A 22848-nucleotide genomic window follows, 5' to 3' on the forward strand; every position below is an offset into this window, starting at 1 on the left:
TATTTTTGTAAATATACTTGGCTACTTTTCCTGTGAAAAATGACTGTTTACTCTTAATGTTTATTTTTATGCTGTTAAATTATTAGGAAGTGTGCAAATTTTCCAATCTTTTACACTCAGCTTTCCAAAACAAGCAAACCCCACGACGTAGTACTTGGAAATTCCCTATGTTATAACAGGAGCTTTAAAATCGACTTTTATGAATGATGTGAAATTGAGTACTATATTCTGGATTTGTGTATATAAAATGTTATTGCTGTACAGTTAGTTGTATATTTCTGCAACTCTTAAAGAGAGAGCAAAAAAGAAAGACAATGAAACCTTTCCTAGTTGATCATTGTTGAGTCAGGAAATATAAACGTTCTCTCATTTAATTCTCAACAGTTTGGGTGAGGCAGGTGTTGAACACATTGGCGAGGTAATAGAATGTGACAGTGTTATAGACACTTTAGTACCATGACTCACTGGTGATGTGGTTTGGGACATTACCTCTCCGAGTCTCAGTGTCGTATTTATCACCTGTAAATAATGAGGACAATGGTAGCTGCAAAATAGTGCTGTGGGGACTTTAGATTCTAGCTCAGGACCTGGTCTATGGATGTTATGTTTTCTTCTTCTGCTGTCGTGTATTTTCCTGACATGTTTCTTATCATGGTTTTAAAAGACTGTGGAAAATTATTTTAATGTCATAGATATTTCAGTATCATTATTTTAATTACTTAGTAATGATGTACATATTAATATTTGACTGAATCTTGAATTTTGAAAACAACATGTTGCCTCATATAGCAACTTAGAAGGTGTTAAATGATATATTTAAAGTGTCATAGGGGATTTCCTTGGTGGTCCAGTGGTTAAGACTCCGCTGCAGGTGTCATGGGTTCAATCCCTGGTCGGGGAACTAAAAAAAAAGTTTCATAGAAACACTTTCCACTTCTCAAATGATGCATTGTTTCTTGAATTCTGTTCTTTGTGGATAAAGTAAAGCCAAGTTAAAGTCTCTGTCATGGATATGGAGCTTTTATGTCATTACTCTAAGAAAGGCAAAGTGTATCTTATGAACTGCATATCATCATCAAATTAAGATATAGAAAGATTTAAAACTTTCAATGAGGCCCCAAGGTCATGGAAGAAGCAAACCAGGTAGCATTTCTCCTCATTTTCATCAGGGTTCTCTCAAGAAAACACTATGCAGTCAGAGTGCATTTGGCACAGTATAAAAAAGAGCAAAGACTTTGCAAGCAAAACACATAAGCACTGTCATACTAATCCAAGATAAAAATTTATGTAGAAGTTTACATTTCTAAAAGCTTCTTTGTATTAGAAAAAAAGAGAGGAATAATTCAGGTTTTCCAAATTCCTGCTGGCTTGCTATAAGTTTGAAGGAAAGAATGACAATAAAAGTCCAGCAACTGATGGGTGGAGTGCAGTATAGGCTCCCTTGGTCCAGAGTGGAAATAAGCACAACCTGAAAATAAATTTCTATGGTGTACTTGAACTACCTGAGGCTGATACTTTGCAAATACCTCAGATAAAATAAAATATGTGCTGTGCTATATGGTTTAAATTGTACTATTGCTGCCCAACCAGTTCCACAGAAAAATTAATAAAACATTAATAAAATACAAGTTATCTCGTAGAATTTAAAGGTAATTAAAAACCACAAAGGCTTTGTCCTATTTTCTCATAATTTGAAGATATGAAAACCCCACAAAGCTGTACTATAAAGGAACATTGACAGCATTATGATCCATTTTAATAAGGAAAGTATTTGCAATGAATGGTTAAAAATCCATATACCATCTCTCCACCAAAGTTTCCATTTAAGACTTAAGAAGATCTTCAGTCTGAAGAAAACAATTTCATTACATTTGTCTTACCATTACCATTTAAAAATCATGTATTTATAGACATTCCATCTACAGTGTAATTAAGCACAACTAAATTTATCAAAAAGAACAATAACTTTACTATACATTAGTAAGTTGGTAAACATATACTTCACACCCAAAATTCCACCCCCATAGAAATCTATTAGGATATTACAAACAAAATCTACAATGTTCTTTGGACAAATATTTATAGCCACATTCATTTTGTATTTTAAAGTCTATTTGTAGTTACAGTATTTCATTTATTTTTGTGTATGAAGTTTCCAAACTTCTGTATAAATCCTCGAAACTTGTTTTCATTTGGCTGATATGAGTGGTAAACACCAGTGTTGTAATTAAGCATTGGGCTGGACCTGCCATAACTATTGCCCATAGCTGATGATTTCTTTTCCGGGTTTTGTGTACTGGTATTTGGCATGTTGCTTGTTGGCTGAATAGAGCTTTCAATACTACAAAATGGCTCAAAACGACTGTAAACACGCCGGTCAATTGAATGAGTTCTTATAAGCTCATCATTGGGCTTTGGTCTTGGAGGAGAAGCTGGTTTTCTTTCAGGAACAACAACTGCTTTAACCTCCTTCGAATCTTGGTACTGGATCTGCTCAGTGTTGAATCTCGGGGCAGAGGCATCTCCTGCCCTTTCCAAGGACTTGCTCTCAACTGCACCTGAAGAAGGTATAGTTTTTTTACTTTCATCAGATGAAGAATGTATCACCTGAGATGAACAAGCTGCTACATCTTCCTTACCATTGTGGTTGCTGCCTGGAGAGCTGGATGAAGAGGAATGTTTTCTTCTAGGAGATGAATCAATTTTGGGTTCTGATTTTTTTTGTTTTTGATTCTCTTCAGCCTCAGAAACTAAAGTGTCAGAACTACTACACATTCTATAAAAGACAGGTGCTTTATTTTTGGATAGATTTTCTTTCTTTTCTGGGGTAAGGCTAAGTAATGATCTTAACTTCAGAGATCCCTTTTTCAAAAAACTTGGGGAACCCTTCACTTCTTTCTTGGAAGTGAGTTCTTTGTTGGGTTCTTCTTTATTCACATCAAGCAAAGCAGCAATGGAAATTGACTTGATAGCAGTGCCACTCGGAAGGTCTCTCTTGGTAACCTCTTCCTCATCCTCTTCCATGGCATGGGTCACATTATGAATGCTTCTAGAACTTTTTAACAAATCTTCTTTAGGTTTTTCTGGTTGTCTAATTGGATTCCTGGTAAGTGTACTATACACATAATGCTTACTATTTCCATGACTTAAATTGGCTTTTGAGTGGTCAGTGAATGGGAAACTTCGCCTTTTAAGCAGATTCTCATTCTGTTGATTCTTTAGGTTTTCTGTCTGTTTATTTACAGGCAAGGTTGTATATAAATAGTTGTTTGAGTCCGTAGGGCCATTTGTAGTTGGGATTAAAACTGCCAGGTGGCTTTCGGGAACCTGTAGGGTGTGCGTTTTTGGTGCCTCCGGCTGCAACGGGAGCTTGGGGGTTGATTCCTGTGAGGGTTTGTTTGTCAGATGCTGTGCGCCTGTTGGGGTGTCTGGGATCTTCTTAGGCGTGCCACTTCCCTGGGACCCAATGACTGTTGAATTTGAGGAATCAGTTGTACAACTGTTAACTTCCTGTTGCTCAGGTAAAGTGGGTTTAAACACAAAAGAAGAACGAAGCCGAGAGTGAGTATAAACGGTATTGGCTTTCAAATTCTCAGGACCGTCGTAGCCCTCAAACCGGTCACCTAGAACTGATCCATTGGAATCACGGGAAGCTTCTGAATGATCATTTAAGTAGGATTCAATTCTCCAGTTACGCAAGAATGACTTGGTGGTATGTTCAAGGGTTGGCATGTGTTGTTGCAAAAAGCGAATATGATTATCTGTCCCGTTAAAAGACCTCCGCACATTGGAATTCCTTTCTGGAAGGTTTGTTGTCTTCCTCTGGGCAAGTCGGTCAGCAAAACTCTGGGCAGGTGTGTTCTGGTGGCCTGCATAGCCTCCCTGTGACGAGGATGCCACACTGAGACTATCTGAAGGCTTTTTCCAATTACAGGGAGCATTAACGTTTCGATTCAGAGCCCTGTTAAGCATCAGGTATGGTGTTGTTTCTGGCTGTTCCCCAGCATAACTATGCCTCTTCCAATTTTCACTTATCTGACTGTGTTGATGCTGACGGATTGGACAATTAAAGTTGGGAACAAAATGAGGTTTGTATGCATGATTTCTTATGTTATATCTGTCACGTTCATTGAGAGCATATATCCCTCTGTTTTTGAAGTAGCTAGAAGCTAGTTTATGAATTTTGTCTTGTCTACCAAAAAGGTTTCTTTGGCTGGAAATGGAAGCTAAGGAAGACACTGAACGCTGGTAAGTGCCATTCTCCCAGAGTGCTTTGCTGTGCTTCACGCTTGCTGACTCTTCCCATGCAAATGAGCTGGGGACACAGGACCTGGCATAGAGAGTCCTGAATTCTTCATCAAAGGACTCAACAAGTTGTCCTGTGATTATCTGAACCATGCTGAGGTGTGCTTTTTCAAATGACCACATGTAGCTGGGAAAAAAAACAAAAACAAAATAGGCGAATTTTAATTGTGCTTACAATATTAACTCTATTAAGAAAAGTGTCATTTAATGTTGACAAAAGAGTATTTTTGTTTATTTTCCTTAACTACCATAATCTAGAACATCTTCAGTCATTACATGTTTGCAGTACATGTCTCCCCACTCCTATATTCATATGTTAAATAACAAAGCAACACAAGTTCTGGCTTTCAATCCATCCATAATTTCAAGAAGTACAAAGAAAAGCCTGGTGTGCATTTTTCATCTATGCCTATTAAGATTTTATGGAGTAAAATATGACACATATTCCATATACAGCATCCTGGCAGGGTGCAGGCAAGCTGGCATTGGAGGAAAAGTTGAGAGACCTGGCCTCTGCCAAGCTGTCTATTCCACAGGAACTTGGACCTCAGTGTCCTCCCAGCCAGAATGAGGATAAGGACAGCATAATCACTACAATTCCTTATGGTCCTAGCATGTAATGATGAAAGATCATCTGTGCCAATGCATGTATTTCATCTCTGTGGCTTAAGAGTAAGTGTAATTTAGGTGCCAGTGTTTGGAAACAGACAGGATTTGTGGCAGCAGCTTCAACCACTAAGGGCATCCTTCACTTCACTCAGTATATACAGTAAATTCAGTCCTTACAAACCATGCCAATCAGAATGCCAATTAAGACCTTTCCATGTAGAATACAATTGCTAGGGGATTGAAGTTTGTAATTACTTTATAGTACTTTGTGCAACTTCAAATCTCTCTCCTGGAGTTTAGAGGCAACAGTTATCTTGAAGTTTCATATATAATTTTAAAACTTATTTTAGAAAATCTTGATAATGTAACATACAGAGTAACTGAGCTGAAAAGGCCATTGCTAATATGCTATGTCTCAAAAAATGTACATGATACAATGGGGGTTTATATAAAAGAAAAAGGAGACGGAGCCATTGTCCACAATAAAGGAGCTTACTGTTTATACAGGGAAGATAATAACAGAGGCAGATGGAAATATTAAAAGAATGTGCAGAACAATAATCTAAAATACATAAAATATCATAAACAGTGGTGTATAACTTAAAAATCTTCTTATTCTGATATGCTTAATTTTATCAGTATGCTTACTGAATGCATAGTATGAGAAGAATATTTTTATGTACAGATGTATGGACCACCCGGATGACTTACAAGAAATAGTAGAAAAGTGAATCATTCGAGGAATTTTCAATCCAACTGAAGGTATGAATATAAAATTTGTTAAAAACAGCAAGTAAAGGAATAAATATTCAGCTATCAAATAGAAGAAAATCCCCAGAGACAGTAAGAGTTTAGCAGTACTTTGACAGAGACTAGAAGCCTAGAAGTTCAAACTTGAAAAGTGTGGGAAAAAAATTTGTGTCAAAGAAGAAATGCATGGAAAAAGGAAGGAAGCAATAGTGACTATGTTGAACACAGAAAACAAATTATATTTAGCTGAAATAAGAAGCTATATAAGAGACTGATGAACTAGTGGGGGAAATCTTGAAAGCAAAGCAGGGAGATCACAAGATTTAAAAAGAAAGTACAAAATTCTCTCTAGGTCAAATCTGTGGACAATATTAAGTATCTTCCAGGTTTTCCTATGACAATTTCAAATGAGGGTATCCAATTCAAAATCTGATTTACACACATTGATAAAAAAGTATATGTGTTTTATCTCCTCATTGTTAATATCATGATGTAGCAAAACACCTGCTGTGTTTTCCTGATAAAATTGTCCTTGTGACTGTGAGCTGTCACACAGTGTGTGACATGGTGAGTACAGATGCCAGACCTCTCTAGAAATGCTGGGCATTTAGCATTTCAAGAAGTTTTATGGCTAAGAAATTTGAATTAAAGAAGAAGGCATTCTGAATTTGCCTACAACGAAAACAACAGCAATACAAGAACAGCAGAGATGAAGGCTGCTTTTACCCAAAAGGGAGAGTACATTTTTAACCAGTTTCTACAAAGACTGGTTCATAACAGTTCCACCAGATCCTCTTATATTTGGTAACAATAAGAAAACTCCATAATTATTAGTCAGAAAAAACCAAAATGACAAGGGGTGAAAATCATTAATTTTTTTAAAAAGAAGAATATTTAAAATTAACATGAAATAAAAAAGAGAGTAGGGCTGTTAGATAATTGTTTTGATGAATTTTAATAATCTGTGGTCCTATGTATTCCATATTCACTTACACAAACAACAACTTAAATTTTGCCTCTGGCTTATGATATAGATAAGAAAATAAAGAGTTTCTGTTGTTGTTTGCTTGTTTGTTTTTTCCAACACCAATTTTAAAGTAGCTCAGTTACAGTCATCTCAACAGATATCACCTGTTAATACCTAGTAAGACAAAATTGATGTGAATTTATTGTTGCAGATAATCTTCAAAGTCAAGTTAAATAATAAAAATAGAAAGTGCTCATTATGATGAGATTAATAAACACCATTCTATAAGTCAAGTGAACTCCATTTTAATTAAAATTTCAATTAAAACCCCTCTAAAAACAAGTGGGTCTGACTAAATAGAAACACAAATAATGAGTCTTTAAAAGAATTCATTAATTTCAAGCACTAGTTGTAATTTCTGCTCTTAACACATTTTAAAATTCTAAAGAGGATTTTCAATATAGGGTCCCTGAGCTCAAACAGAAATTTAACAAATATTAACAGTTAAAACAGGCCTAAAATAGCAGTTGACATTAGGGGCTTTGGATGAATTAACTCATTTAATTCTCACGACACACGGTAGGTTCTATTATTATCCTCCTTTTAGGGAGGAGGAAACTAAAGGGCAATGAAGTTAAGTAACTTGTCCAGGGCCACCCCATACAATGTGTTGCCTCCTTCTTGTGGACTATTTAAGTTCTTAAGAGAAGAGGCAAAATTTGCCCTCACATTGTCCTGTTGACATCCACAGCCCTCCTGGCTTCATCCTGCAGTCTTTAGTATTCAGTGACCTAGGAGACCACATGTTTGATTTTTTTTTTTCTGGTCTGTTATCAAGATAAATTATATTGATTGATTTCTTTTTTACATCTTTACTGGAGTATAATAGCTTTACAATGGAGTGTTAGTTTCTGCTTTATAACAAAATGAATCAGTTATATATATACACACATATGTTCCCATATCTCTTCCCTCATGTGTTTCCCTCCCTCCCACCCTCCCTATCCCACCCCTCTAGGTGGTCACAAAGCACCGAGTTGATCTCCCTGTGCTATGTGGCCGCTTCCCACTAGCTATCTATTTTACATTTGGTAGTGTATATATGTCCATGCCATTCTCTCACTTTGTCACAGCTTACCCTTTCCCCTCCCCATATTCTCAAGTCCATTCTCTAGTAGGTCTGTGATTTTATTCCTGTCTTAACCCTAGGTTCTTCATCACATATTTTTTTTTCTTAGATTCCATATATATATGTGTTAGCATATGGTATTTGTCTTTCTCTTTCTGACTTACTTCACTCTGTATGACACACTCTAGATCCATGGACCTCACTACAAATAACTCAATTCCGTTTCATTTTATGGCTGAGTAATAATTCCATTGTATATATGTACCACATCTTCTTTATCCATTCATCCAATGATGGACACTTAGGTTGTTTCCACCTCCTGGCTATTGTAAATAGAGCTGCAATGAACATTTTGGTACATGCCTCTTTTTGAATTATGGTTTTCTCAGGGTATATGCCCCGTAGTGGGATTGCTGGGTCATATGGTAGTTCTATTTGTAGTTTTTAAAGGAACCTCCATACTGTTCTCCGTAGTGGCTGTACCAATTCACATTCCCACCAGCAGTGTAAGAGTGTTCCCTTTTCTCCACACCCTCTCCAGCATTTATTGTTTCTAGATTTTTTGATGATGGCCATTCTGACAGGTGTGAGATGATATCTCATTGTAGTTTTGATTTGCATTTCTCTAATGATTAATGATGTTGAGCATTCTTTCATGTGTTTGTTGGCAGTCTATATCTTCTTTGAAGAAATGTCTATTTAGGTCTTCTGCCCATTTTTGGATTGGGTTGTTTGTTTTTTTGTTATTGAGCTGTATGAGCTGCTTGTAAATTTAGGAGATTCATCCTTTGTCAGTTGCTTCATTTGCAAATATTTTCTCCCATTCTGAGGGTTGTCTTTTGGTCTTCTTTATGGTTTCCTTTGCTGTGCAAAAGCTTTGAAGTTTACTTCATTTGTTTACTTTTGTTTTTATTTCCATTTCTCTAGGAGGAGGTGAGTCAAAAAGGATATTGCTGTGATTTATGTCATAGAGTGTTTTGCCTATGTTTTCCTCTAAGAGTTTGATACTTTCTGGCCTTACATTTAGGTATTTAATCCATTTTGAGCTTATTTTTGTGTATGGTGTTAGGGAGTGTTCTAATCTCATATTTTTATGTGTACCTGTCCAGTTTTCCCAACACCACTTATTAAAGAGGCTGTATTTTGTCCACTGCACATTCCTGCCTCCTTTATCAAAGATAAGGTGACCATATGTGTGTGGGTTTATCTCTGGGCTTTCTAAACTGTTCCATTGATCTATCTTTCTGTTTTTGTGCCATTACCATACTGTCTTGATTACTGTAGCTTTGTAGTGTAGTCTGAAGTCCAGTAACCTGATTCTTCCAGCTCCGTTTTTCATTTTCAAGATTGCTTTGGCTATTCGGGGTCTTTTGTGTTTCCATACAAATTGTGAAATTTTTTGTTCTAGTTCTGTGAAAAATGTCAGTGGTAGTTTGTTAGGGATTGCATTGAATCTGTAGATTGCTTTGGGTAGTAGAATCATTTTCACAATATCGATTCTTCCAATTCTAGAACATAGTATATCTCTCCATCTATTTGTATCATCTTTAATTTCTTTCACCAGTGACTTATAATTTTCTGCATATAGCTCTTTTGTCTCCTTAGGTAGGTTTATTCCTATATGTTTTATTATTTTTGTTGCAATGGTAAATGGGAGTGTTTTCTTGGTTTCACTTTCATATTTTTCAACATTAGTGTATAGGAATGTCAGAGATTTCTGTGTATTGATTTTGTATCCTGCTACTTTACCAAATTCATTGATTAGCTCTAGTAGTTTTCTGGTAGCACTTGTAGGATTCTCTATGTATAGTATCATGTCATCTGCAAACAGTGACAGCTTTACTTCTTCTTTTCCCAATTGGATTCCATTTATTTCCTTTTCTTCTCTGATTGCTGTGGCTAAAACTTCCAAAATTATGTTTAATAAGAGTGGTGAGAGTGGGCAACCTTTTGTTGTTCCTGATCTTAGTGGAAATGCTTTCAATTTTTCACCACTGAGGACAATGTTGGCTGTGGGTTTGTCATATATGGCCTTTATTATGTTGAGGAAAGTTCCTTTCTGCAGGGTTTTTATCATAAATTGGTGTTGAATTTTGTCAAAAGCTTTCTCTGCATCTACTGGGATGACCATGTGGTTTTTCTCCTTCAATTTTTTAATATGGTGTATCACAATGATGGATTTTCATATATTGAAGAATCCTTGCATTCCTGGAATAAACCCCACTTGATCATGGTGTATGATCCTCTTAATGTGCTGTTGGATTCTGTTTGCTAGTGTTTTGTTGAGGATTTTTGCATCTATATTCATCTGTGATATTGGCCTGTAGTTTTCTTTCATTGTGACAACCTTGTCTGGTTTTAGTATCGGGTGATGGTGGCCTCCTAGAATGAGTTTGGGAGTGTTCCTCCCTCTACTATATTTTGGAAGAGTTTGAGAAGGATAGGTGTTAGCTCTTCCCTAAATGTTTGATAGAATTCGCCTGTGAAGCCATCTGGTCCTGGGCTTTTGTTTGTTGGAAGACTTTTAATCACAGTTTCAGTTTCAGTGCTTGTGATTGGTGTGTTCATATTTTCTATTCCTTCCTGAATCAGTCTTGTGCATTTCTAAGAATTTGTCCATTTCTTCCAGGTTGTCCATTTTATTGACATAGAGTTGCTTGTAGTAATCTCTCATGATCTTTTGTATTTTTGCAGTGTCAGTTGTTACTTCATTTTCATTTCTCATTCTTTTGATTTGAGTTTTCTCCCTTTTTTTCTTGATGAGTCTAGCTAATGGGTTATCCATTATTTTTTTATCTTCTCAAAGAACTAGTTTTTATTTTTATTGATCTTTGCTATTTTTTCGTTCATTTCTTTTTCATTTATTCCTGATCTGATCTTTATGATTTCTTTCCTTCTGCTAACTTTGGGGATTTTTTTCTTCTTCTTTCTCTAATTGCTTTAGGTGCAAGGTTAGGTTGTTTATTCGAGATGTTTTCTGTTTCTTAAGGTAGGATTGTATTGCTATAAACTTCCCTCTTAGAAGTGCTTTTGCTGCATCCCATATGTTTGGGTCATTTTGTTTCCATTGTCATTTGTTTCTAGGTATTTTTTCATCTCCTATTTGATTTCTCAGTGATCACTTCGTTATTAAGTAGTGTGTTGTTTAGCCTCCATGTGTTTTTATTTTTTACAGCTCTTTTCCTGTAATTGATATGTAGTCTCATAGCATTGTGGTCAGAAAAGATATTTGATACAATTTCAGCTTTCTTAAATTCACCAAGGCTTGATTTGTGACCCAAGATATGATCTATCCTGGAGAATGTTGCATGAGCACTTGAGAAGAATGTGTATTCTTTTGTTTTTGGAAGGAATGTCCTATAAGTACCACTTAAGTCCACCTTGTTTAATGTATCATTTAAAGCTTGTGTTTCCTTATTTATTTTCATTTTGGATGATCTGTCCATTGGTGAAAGTGGGGTGTTAAAATCCCCTACTATTAATGTGTTACTGTTGATTTCCCCTTTTATGGCTGTTAGTATTTGCCTTATGTATTGAGGTGCTCCTATGTTGGGTGCACAAATATGTACAATTGTTATATCTTCTTCTTGGATCAATCCCTTGATCATTATGTCGTGCCTTCTTTGTCTCTTCTAATAGTCTTTCTTTTAAAGTCTATTTTGTCTGATATGAGAATTGCTACTCTAGCTTTCTTTTGATTTCCATTTGCATGGAATATCTTTTTCCATTCCCTTACTTTCAGTTTTTATGTGTCTTTAGGTTTGAAGTGGGTCTCTTGTAGACAGCATATACATGGGTCTTGTTTTTGTATCCATTCAGCCAGTCTGTGTCTTTTGGAGGGAGGATTTAATCCATTTACATTTAAGGTAATTATTGATATGTATGTTCCTATCCCATTTTCTTAATTGTTTTGGGTTTGTTATTGTAGGTCTTTTCCTTCTGTTGTGTTTCATGCCTAGAGAAGATCCTTTAGCATTTGGTGTAAAGCTGGTTTTGTGGTGCTGAACTCTCTCAGCTTTTGCTTGTCTGTAATGATTTTAATTTCTCCACGAAATCTGAATGAGATCCTTGCTGGGTAGCGTAATCTTGGTTGTAGATTTTTCTCCTTCATCACTTTATATATGTCCTGCCAGTCCCTTCTGGCTTGCAGAGTTTCTGCTGAATGGTCAGCTGTTAACCTTATGGGGATTCCTTTGTGTGTTATTTGTTGTTTTTTCCTTGCACTTTTAACATGTTTTCTTTGTATTTAATTTTTGATAGTTTGATTAATATGTGTCTTGGCATGTTTCTCCTTGGATTTATCATGTATGGGACTCTCTGTGCTTCCTGGACTTAATTAACTATTTCCTTTCCCATATTAAGGATGTTTTCAACTATAATCTCTTCAAATATTTTCACAGTCCATTTCTTTTCTTTTTTTTTTTTTTTTTTTTTTGGCAGTACGCGGGCCTCTCACTGTAGTGGCCCCTCCAATTGTGAAGCATGGGCTCCAGAATCACAGACCCAATGACCATGGCTCACAGGCCCATCCACTCAACAGCATGTGTGATCCTCCCAGACTGGGCCACAAACCCGCATCCCATGCATCGGCAGGTGGACTCTCAACCACTGCGCCACCAGGGAAGCCCAAAGAGATTTATTTATTTATTTTTTTGTGGTACATGGGCCTCTCACTGCTGTGGCCTCTCCCGTTGCAGAGTACAGGCTCCGGACGCGCAGCCTCGATGACCATGGCTCACGGACCCCGCCGCTCCATGGCATATGGGATCTTCCCAGACCGGGGCATGAACCCATGTCCCCTGCATCCGCAGGCAGACTCTCAACCACTGTGCCACCAGGGAAGCCCTAGAGTATTTTTAACTTCATTTATTGTGTTGTTCATCATTGCTTGTTTCATCTTTAGTTCTTCTAGATCCTTCTTAAATGTTTCTTGCATTTTCTCTATTCTATTTCCAAGATCTTTGATCATCTTTACTATCATTATTCTGAATTCTTTTTCAGGTAGACTGTCTATTTCCTCTTCATTTGTTAGGTCTGGTAGGTTTTTATCTTGCTCCTTCATCTGCTGTGTGTTTTTCTGTCTTCTCATTTGGCTTATCTTACTGTGTTTGGGGTCTCCTTCTTGCAGGCTGCAGGTTCGTAGATCCTGTTGTTTTTGTTGTCTGTCCCCAGTGGCTAAAGTTGGTTCAGTGGGTTGTGTAGGCTTCCTGGTGGAGGTGCCTGTGTTCTGGTGGATGAGGCTGGATCTTGTCTTTCTGGTGGGCAGGTCCATATCTGGTGATGTGTTTTGGGGTGTCTGTGGACTTATTATGATTTTAGGCAGCCTCTCTGCTAATGGGTAGGGTTGTGTTCCTGTCTTGCTAGTTGTTTGGCATAGGGTGTCCAGCACTGTAGCTTGCTGGTTGTTGAGTGATCCTGGGTGTTGGTGTTGAGATGGAGATCTCTGGGACATTTTTGCCATTTGGTATTACATGGATCTGAGAGGTCTCTTGTGTACCAGTATCCTGAAGTTGGTTCTACCAGCTCAGAGGCACAGCAATGACTCCTGGCTGCAGCACCAAGAGCTGTTCATCCACACGGCTCAGAAAGAAAGGGAGAAAAAGTAGAAAGAAAGAAAGAAATAGGATAAAATAAAATAAAATAAAGTAAGATGAAATAAAATAATTAAAATAAAAAGTAATTATTAAGAAAAATTTTTTAAGTTAAAAAAAAAAAGACAGATGGATAGAACCCTAGGACAAATGGTGAAAGCAAAGCTATACAGACAAAATCTCACACAGAAGCATACACATACACACTCACAAAAAGAGGAAAAGGGGAAAAATCATAAATCTTGCTCTCAAAGTCCACCTCCTCAATTTGGGATGATTCCTTGTCTATTCAGGTATTCCACTGATGCAGGGTATATCAAGTTGATTGTGGAGATTTAATCCACTGCTCCTGAGGCTGCTGGGAGAGATTTCATTTTCTCTCCTTTGTTCGCACAGCTCCCGGGGTTCAGCTTTGGATTTGGACCTGCCTCTGCATGTAGGTCGCTGGAGGGTGTCTGTTCTTCTCTCAGACAGGACGAGGTTAAAGGAGCCACTGATTCGGGGGCTAAAGCTTACTGAGGCTGGGGGGAGGGAGGGGTACGGTATGTGGGGCGAGTCTGTGGTGGCAGAGGCCAGCTTGATGTTGCATCAGCCTGAGGGGCACTGTGCGTTCTCCCGGGGAAGTTGTCCCTGGATCCCGAGACCCTGGCAGTGGCGGGTTGCACAGGCTCCCTGGGAGGGAGGTGTGGATAGTGACCTGTGCTCGCACAGAGGCTTCTTGGTGGTGGCAGCAGCAGCCTTAGTGTCTCGCGCCCATCTCTGCCTCTGGATCTCCTTTAAGCAGCACTCTTAATCCCCTCTCCTCACACACCAGGACACAAAGAGGGAAGAAAAAGTCTCTGGCCTCTTCGGCAGGTCCAGACATTTCCCTGGACTCCCTACCGGCTAGCCTTGGTGCACTAACCCCTGCAGGCTGTGTTCATGCCGCCAACCCCAGTCTTCTCCCTGTGATCCGACTGAAGCCTGAGCCTCAGCTCCCAGCCCCACCCAACACAGCGGGTGAACAGACAAGCCTCTTGGGCTGGTGAGTGCCAGTTGGCACTGATCCTCTGTGCGGGAATGTCTCCACTTTGCCCTCCGCACCCCTGTTGCTGTGCTCTCCTCCATGGCTCTGAAGCTTCCCCCTTCTGCCACCCACAGTCTCCGCCCATGAAGGGGCTTCCTAGTGTGTGGAAACCCTTCCTCCTTCACAGCTCCCTCCCACTGGTGCAGGTCCCATCCCTATTCTTTTGTCTCTGTTTATTCTTTTTTCTTTTGCCCTACCCAGGTATGTGGGGAGTTTCTTGCCTTTTGGGAGGTCTGAGGTCTTCTGCCAGTGTTCAGTAGGTGTTCTGTAGGAGTTGTTACACGTGTAGATGTATTTCTGATGTATCTGTGGGGAGGAAGGTGATCTCCGTGTCTTATTCTTCCACCATCTTCCCCCTCTCCAGTTCACGTGTTTTTGGTGTTTTTATCTGCCTACTGATATAGCCTTACTGTGTATCCCATTCAGGACCAATGCCTGGAATTTATAAGGGAGTTTGAAGGCAGCACTTTTACTCTGGACCAGCTGGACCTAGACTGGGTTACCAGACCTGAACTGTCTTTTGGCCCTTAACTGTGATGTTTTGGTGTTTTGATGTTTCTAGAACTTCCATTTCATTATTTATAAATTGTAGCTAAAAATAGCTGCTTTGCAGAAAAGTTGTAAGTACTGGGAATGAAACATAAGAGCCAAGCTAGAACAGAAGTAGATATATTCGATCAGTGGTACCCTAGACAAATTCCAGAGAGTAGATCTGGGGCTGAAAAACCTTGCCTAGTGTCTACCTTTCATTTTAATGCCAGACTGTTCAATGATTTTTCAGTAGTCCTATGATGACAACATGATAATCATCAGAGTCTCAATAATACTAAAATAAGAGCAATCCATTAGGCAGGTTCTTCAAGGTGATACACAGCTTCTATTTTTATGAACAATTATTATGCTTCATACTGTTTTCATAAGGAACAAAAACACTTTTAGCATTATAGAGCTTTATGAAACCTGAGATATAAGTCAACTCTCTCATTTTGGGGAGGAAGAACTTGAAGCCCAAGGAAGTTACGTGACTTGCACAATGACTTCACAGCCAGAACTGAAATTCAAGTTTCCAAGCTTTTCATGAAAGGGTTCTTCTTTTATTTTTAATAAATAACCAAACAGATTACATTAAAACTTGAAACTCATAAATTCTATAAATGATTGATAATACTGGAGGTAAACACAATGATCTTACCTGTAGGAACCATACATAACTTTCTGGCAGTCAATTAACAAAAATTTCTGTTCCATTTTTCCATGAAATTTTGCTCCTGTTTTGGAAAGATAATCTTGGCCTTTTACTGTCCGCACTCGGATATTCTAGAATTGCATGTAAATATAAAGTAAAAAATATGGCTAGAAAGGGGATATTTTGAAAAGTAAAATATGTCATCGTAAAACCTTAGTGACCAAAAAAGTACATATGAAATAATTTTTTAAAACATATAACAACAGCAACAAAAATAGTGAAAAGCACATTTTAAAACACCATCCAAAAAAGAAGTACTCAAGGAAAATGGTCACTTAAAATAATGTATTTTATCATAATTTACATCAGTTACACAGAATGGTTCTATAAGTCACTTAGGGTCTTACTGCAAGAGCCCCTTTCAGGTTATAGTAGCATGATAACAAAATAACTAAGATTAAAATCCACCTGTCTTTTAATAAGTCAAACATCACTGAAAACACTATGCTAAACAATTGTGACAAGCAATATCCACTGAATGAAAGATTATCACTCAAGCCAGTCGTTTCAAGGTTGTAAATTAATTATGACTGGCAGCAAAGTTAACACAGAAGCTTAAGTGCCCCACCATCAAGAAAAGCATCCTATAAAAGCATCACGAAGATGGTGAAGTCACAGTCTGAAGAGTACAAGGGACCCTTTTTGTGGTCACCACCTTAAATATATGGTGTACATTTAGAGTAATATAATTTAACCTGCCTTACATTCAATGACTGAGATAAAGATAAAATAGTTGAAGAAAACAAAACAAAGCATGAAATATTTACTCTGAGACGTTGAACTTGACAGCCCTGTTTCTCGGTCATACTTAGGAAATGATTAAAGTTTGACTCATCAAGCAGAATGTACACAGATATCCCTCGAGTTGATGCCTCCACTATTTCTTTGAAAATGTCCACGTCTGTAAATATATCCATCACTAAAGCAATGACCTGTTAAAGATAAGAATATGAAACAATTTTAGATACCCAATAGAGAAAGAACTAGAAATTGCTTGCTTTCAGGAAAAATTGGACAAAATAGAAAATAGTTCAATGCATAATATATATATATATATATTTATATATAAACGTATACACAAATATTTGTGCAGTTTTCTAAAATAGAAGATAGAAAAGTATATTGAAAATAAACAAACTATATACATATTTGTAACACTAAGTAATTTCATACTAGCTTTAAGTCAAAGGGAATCTTCATTTCAGTAGAATGTTGAGTGAAGGGCAGATCCAAATCATGGCAATCAAGGTTGCCTGTCGGGTGAATGGAGGGGACAGGTAGATAGAGGGTAGAAATTGGTGTTACAGTTTTCATGGGAAATATTTCCAGGGAAAAGCAAGATTTCTGTAACTAGTTAAGAATAAAAGTCTTGGAGAACTAGGACAGAGAAAAAAAATCTAGAAATAGAAATATAGCTAAGAAAGGACCAAAGATAAGAAATGGGATAAGAAGACTTGAAGACCAGAAAATTAAATACATATGCTTAAAATTAGCTTAGCAGATAGAACAAGTAAAAGAAAACAAAATGGATAAAAAGATATGATTAAAAAGGTAAATGCAGAGAGAAATATCCTAAGGAACAGGCCCCTAAAATGGAGACAGTCCAAGTTAACTGTTGGAAACAGAACCACTATTGCCTTTGAGAAGCAGCGGGAGTGAAATGATGCTGAAAGAAAGGGAAATCATTTGACTGACTATATGCCAGATGAGAAGGACAGAAGCCCTGCCCTTTGTGAAGCTTACAAAGTGGGGGAAGAAACCACAAGCAATACAGAGAAGAGGTAAATTATGTGATAAGCTATAAGATGATTTTTACTGGGAAAAAATTAGAGCAGGATAAGGGGGATTCACAGTTCTCTGGAAATTAAGAAGTAGCGGTTTGGGGCTTTCAGGGTAAGCCTCTCTGAGAAAATGTCCTTTGAGGCAGTCCTCAAGATGGATATCCTGAGGAAGCATGTCCCAGGCATGGAGACCCAGCAATGCAAAGTCCTATATCAGATTCAAGTAACTGAAAGGGCAGAAATAAAACAAGAAAGGGAGAAACTAATCACAACGCCTTGAAGGCATTATAAATCCTTCAGTGGTTTTTCCTGAATAAGAGTGTAAGCTGTTGAGGGTTATTATTGAAGTAATAATATGGTCTCATTTATGTTAGAAAAAGATTGTTCAGGCTACTGTGATAAGAACAGACTTTAAGGCTGGAAGGCAGGGTGGAAACAGGGAGGCCAGTTAGAACTATTGAAGCAATTCCAGTGGGAGGTGATGGTGGCCAGGACCAGATGGTACTGGTATCAGCCACTATCAGTGATGAGGAGAAATCGTCAGCACTGGCTATTTTGAGTCAAAAGGACTTCTAGATGGATGGAATATGGGATGTGGGAGAAAGAGGGGGAAAAAGAGGATGACTCTAAGATTTTTCAGCTCACCAACCTGAAGGACAGAGTTGTCATCAGCCGAGATAGGGGAGGGTACAGCTACACTAAATTTTAGGTAAAAGACTGAAAAGGCAAGTTAAGTTTGAGGGACTTCAATATTCAAGTGTTATAGGGAGGTCTAGGCCAGAGCTGTCAACTGGGTGTTGTAGTGTAGAGATGACAATTAAATCCAAGTCATCCAGGGAGATTGGATGAATAGTTAGGATATCTAGTACAAGAGGGGCTAGCAAAGGAAGACTAAAAGAAGGGGTATCCTGAGAGGCAAGTTAAGACAGGGTATCAAGAAGAAGGGTGTCCTCAAGAGTGTCATACCCTACTGCAAGGCCAAGTGACATGAGGATTAAGCATTCATCAGATTTAGTAATATACAGGTAATTGATGGCATCACAGTGTAGTTTTAGTGGAGTGGTGAGAGCAAAAGCTTTCTTGGGAAGTGTTTAATAGGGTTTGAGAGGACAAAGTATATTAAAAGAGCCTAGGAGTGCTATATAGAATGCTAAGTTTAAATGACAGTTATAAACACACTTATTTACCCTTTTGTGTAAACATTCCCTGCAACATTTATGTGTATTGTTTTTATCAATCTTTGTGGTTTTCCAAACTGGTGTACAGTCAGTATAATTATTAGAAAGCAGACTTCTTTTTAATTAAACATATTTCATTACAATAATTAGTCTGTGTACTCATTAAGTAGAATTATCTATCATTTTCTTCTAAACACTGGATTTGTTTCACAGCCCTAAACTCTCTCAGGGATCCTCCCACACCAAGTACTTATTAACCTCAGATAGTGAAAGTTATCTGCAGGTATAGGTAACTCTTTTTGAGTAATCTGGCTACGGTGAGAAGCAGAAAAATAGAGCAGTAGCTGTGGGTAAAGCTGGGTCAAGAGAAGTTGTATTTTTTGTTTTGTTTTAAGGTGAGAGAAATAACAGCAGGTCTGTGTGCTAATGAAATGCTCTAGTAAAGAGTGAAAATCAGTGATGCAAGAGATGGTGGGAGGTGGGATGGGGAAACAAGGGATTTCTGGAGGAAGGCTTTTGAGCAGGCAATAAAAGACAAGATCTAGTGCAAAAAAATAATTAGAGCACAGGGAATAAAGATCTGCAAAAGATCATTGTACTACCAAGCCAGAAGGCCAGGTACAAGGTGCAGGTGCTGGTGGAAGTACAGATGTGGTGGAGGGGCTATGGATGTTCTCCTCTGAATAACGCCACTTTCTCAGTGAAATGGGAGGCAAGGTCTTCAACTGAGATGACCTTGGATTATGGAAGATACATTAGCGGTATGAGGAAAGGGGGTTAAGTAGTCAGCTAGGAGGGTAGAAGAGGGAACGGACTACAGAATAGAGTGTGACTGCAGGGTGGCATTAAGGACCCACCAAGTCATAAATTTAAAATCAGACCAGTCAATGTGGTTGAGAGCTATTCTCTCTCACCAAGGAACAAAAATTGTCAAGAAATGGGAAGGAAAGAAATGCCCTGGGAATAGACACATGGCAACGACAGCTAGGATAATATACTGGATACATTGCAAGTATGTTATAACATGAAGAAGGTCATGGATAATATATGATTTAATCCAATAAGATGTTAGAACAAAATACTGGGCCATGTTCAAATTATACAAGATGATGACATTGTTTAAACTACCAGTGAAATATACTTTAGTCAGATTTTCTTCAGGAAGAACAATTTCAATCACTCTAATGGCCTCATGTGATCCTTTCCTTATTTATAAATGGTATGAGGTGGCAGGAGAAGGGAGAAGCTAGTTAGAACAGCCTCACCTGTGTCTTGTGCATATTCTCTATAAAATAGAACATGTGAAAAACCTTCAATCACATCCACAATTATTAATGAATGCATTTATATACAATAATGAGTGATGTCATGGTGTATGGACATTGAGATAAAGAAATGAAAATGTCCATTTTATAAACTTATTTTACAAAATAACTAAAAAAAACCCATATGTCTGGAGCAGTCTAGCACTAATTTTTTTTTTAACTAGAAAGGAGTTTTTTAAAATAAAGAAACATTATTATACTACATGGTATTCTTTGTAAAAAATTAATCAGTATATCTAAAGAATTTATTTTTAATTTGTCTGATAGTCTCCTGTAACAAATTACTTGAAACTTTGGAAATGAACAAAAACTCATGACCAGATAAATAAAGGGTTTTGTTCCTAAAAAGTAATTGAAGTCACTCAGCCAATGGAAGATTCTAGCACATAAAAGGTAGAACAAATGACAGTCCCTCTTGCATGACAGATAACACAATGTATCAGGATCTGGGAGACCAGATTACACATCTTTGACAAGTTTATGTGATATCAATGGAGTCAGGTACCTTATCAGGATTTCTGGTTCCCAGCACCCAGTAGATATCTTGAAAACTTATATAAAGTCTACAGAAAATTTCAGCTGTGCCAAGAAAGGCAAAATAAAATGTAGCTTTTTTTTTTTTAATTTAATGGTGGGTTACATTCATGGAAAGGAATGATAATTAGAAATGAGGTATGTCAAACCTGATCTGAAGGCGTTACACTCCCAGCTAGTTAACTAAATCACACTGTGCTGTAGAAATAACCACAATGACTATATATAATGAAATAAAAATGATATACCTGATTAGTACAAGGCTTTTCAAAATGTACATTAATTGATTTCATAAGTCAATACAGAAATCAGTTACATTAAATGGTATTCATTAAACTACCATGTTATATAATTTTAAACTTCTTCTCTTGTTTCTTCATTAATTACTGTTTTATTCTTGTTTGATAAATTGAAAAAGTAAACAAACAAATGCATTCATCAGCAACATGAGACTTAGAAAACTTTCAGGAAGATATTCTGAGTGACTTTTAAGATTTGAGTGAAACTTTTCATCTTTTAGTAGTTTCAGAGAAACTGATTCAAGGATATGAGTTTCCACTTATTTTTCTCACAGTAGTAAATTTTCCTGAAGTGACCTGGCCACACTGAACTAAAATAATATTAAAATTGAATATTAAAATAATATAAACAGTGACAGTAAATTTATGATAACTTCATATTCATGATACAATTTAAGCTCATTTAGGAAAGTAAATGAGTTGTTATGTAATTCAGAGAAAGGGGAGAAAAAGCTCTAAATGTACATGGTTGTTAGGGTGGCTTCCCAGTAGAATGAAATATACTACCAGGGCTTCATGAATAAGCCTTAAATAATGAATAAAGATTATTTTTAGCCATCCAAGCTGGAAGACTAGAAATAGAGGCAAAAATTAGAATGATGGTAACAGTAATATTTAAATAAACGTTTATTGAATTAACCTAAAGTTAAACACAAAGATTATCACACTTATGAATACGGAACAAATTTACTTAGGATTTATCTGCATAACTGCTATGAAGGATCTTGAAAATCTGACACATGTTTAGATTTGATCTTGCAAGCAATATAAATCCTGAAGAGGAAAATATGTGCACAAAATAGTATCTTGGGAAAATGTATCTGATAGCAAAATTCATATTGAAAATATCTAAATTCTAATGACTCATATTGACTAAAGAGGATCATGAAGCCCTCTTTTTATGGTAATGTTATAAGTGCAGTGAAATATTTTTTAAAATGTGAGGTAGAAACCAATGACAAGAAAAATGAAAAGTATGATAGATTTGATAGAAAATGTTCATCACAATATTGACACTGAATTACTTGCATTTCCTTAGAAATATGGCTCACCAACTTCAGAATTTTAATTTTGAAACCCATACTGTTTTTTCCACTATAATCCATTAAGATAGAACACTATTAGCAATATGCTTTTATATGACCTAGATACTGAAAGAAATGTAAGTACACCTTGGGTTAATGATCTATAGTCACAGAACTGTCAGTATTACCCTCAAAATTGAAAAAGTGAATATTATACCTTTTATGCTTCAAAATACTATGCACCATTTGAAAGAATTTGGACTTCCTTGGTAATTGCCTACATATATACAGGAAGATTTACCTTTTTCCAACAGAAGGAACGCTAATAAGGAGTTCAAATTAAAAAAAATCAACAAAGCTTTTTAATAACCATATCTATAATAAAATTCAACACAACTAGAAAACCTTAAGAACTGAGTAATAGAAATAAAGGGAAATGATCACTTAGGAAATATATATCTCTGAGTCTGTAATGCCTGTTAAAAGCAATGTGCTAAATGGATTTCAGAAAAAAGAGAGCCCCATATTAAGAATAAGTGCTTTTGTTCCTTATCCTTCTGCAGCTTAAATAAAAGTATCCATTTTCATATATAATATACTGTATGCACTATAATATTGTTTAGTAAGTTTAAGCTTTACATAATGAATGTCATCACTTTTGTACATATATAAGCATCTATACTAGTAGCTAAATTGATATCAACTGGTTTGGTCTGCCATAAATTGTGTAACTTTTGGAAAGTCAGTGAAATGATTCTGAGTCTCACTGACCTCTATTATATATTAAATAAATCACAGACGATCGTGTGTACCAAATTCTAAAATTCTTTGTTTCAGTAACTATTCATTCACTCCTAATTACCCAACAATTGGATTAAAACATGCATTGTACTTAGCTTGTAAAAATCTCACCAACCACTACCTGGTGAAAGTGAAAAACAAACAAGCAAAAATCCTGGGTATTGTACTAAAATTCAATAGAAGATGTAAGGGGGAATGTTTGGGCTGTGTTATGGCTACAACATAAATCTGTAGAAGTAGTA

At 36.9% G+C, this 22848-nt stretch overlaps 1 protein-coding gene across 1 annotated transcript in view; it reads right to left on the reverse strand.

The window, feature by feature from the left end:
- Positions 1-2130: 2130 nt before the first annotated feature.
- FAM83B (family with sequence similarity 83 member B) overlaps positions 2131-22848 on the reverse strand; it is a gene marked incomplete at its 3' end in the record, with an annotated part of 69667 nt that continues 48949 nt past the window's right edge. The window contains exons 2-4 of the mRNA XM_082637760.1: positions 16431-16595; positions 15610-15734; positions 2131-4432 (exon numbers count right to left, since the gene is read on the reverse strand). Of these exons, the coding sequence (XP_082493886.1) occupies positions 2131-4432; positions 15610-15734; positions 16431-16595 (2592 nt within the window). The remainder of the gene's footprint in view (positions 4433-15609; positions 15735-16430; positions 16596-22848) is intronic.

The sequence above is a fragment of the Mesoplodon mirus genome, assembly GCF_964341445.2.
Source record: "Mesoplodon mirus genome assembly, chromosome: 12".
Taxonomy (NCBI): domain Eukaryota; kingdom Metazoa; phylum Chordata; class Mammalia; order Artiodactyla; family Ziphiidae; genus Mesoplodon; species Mesoplodon mirus.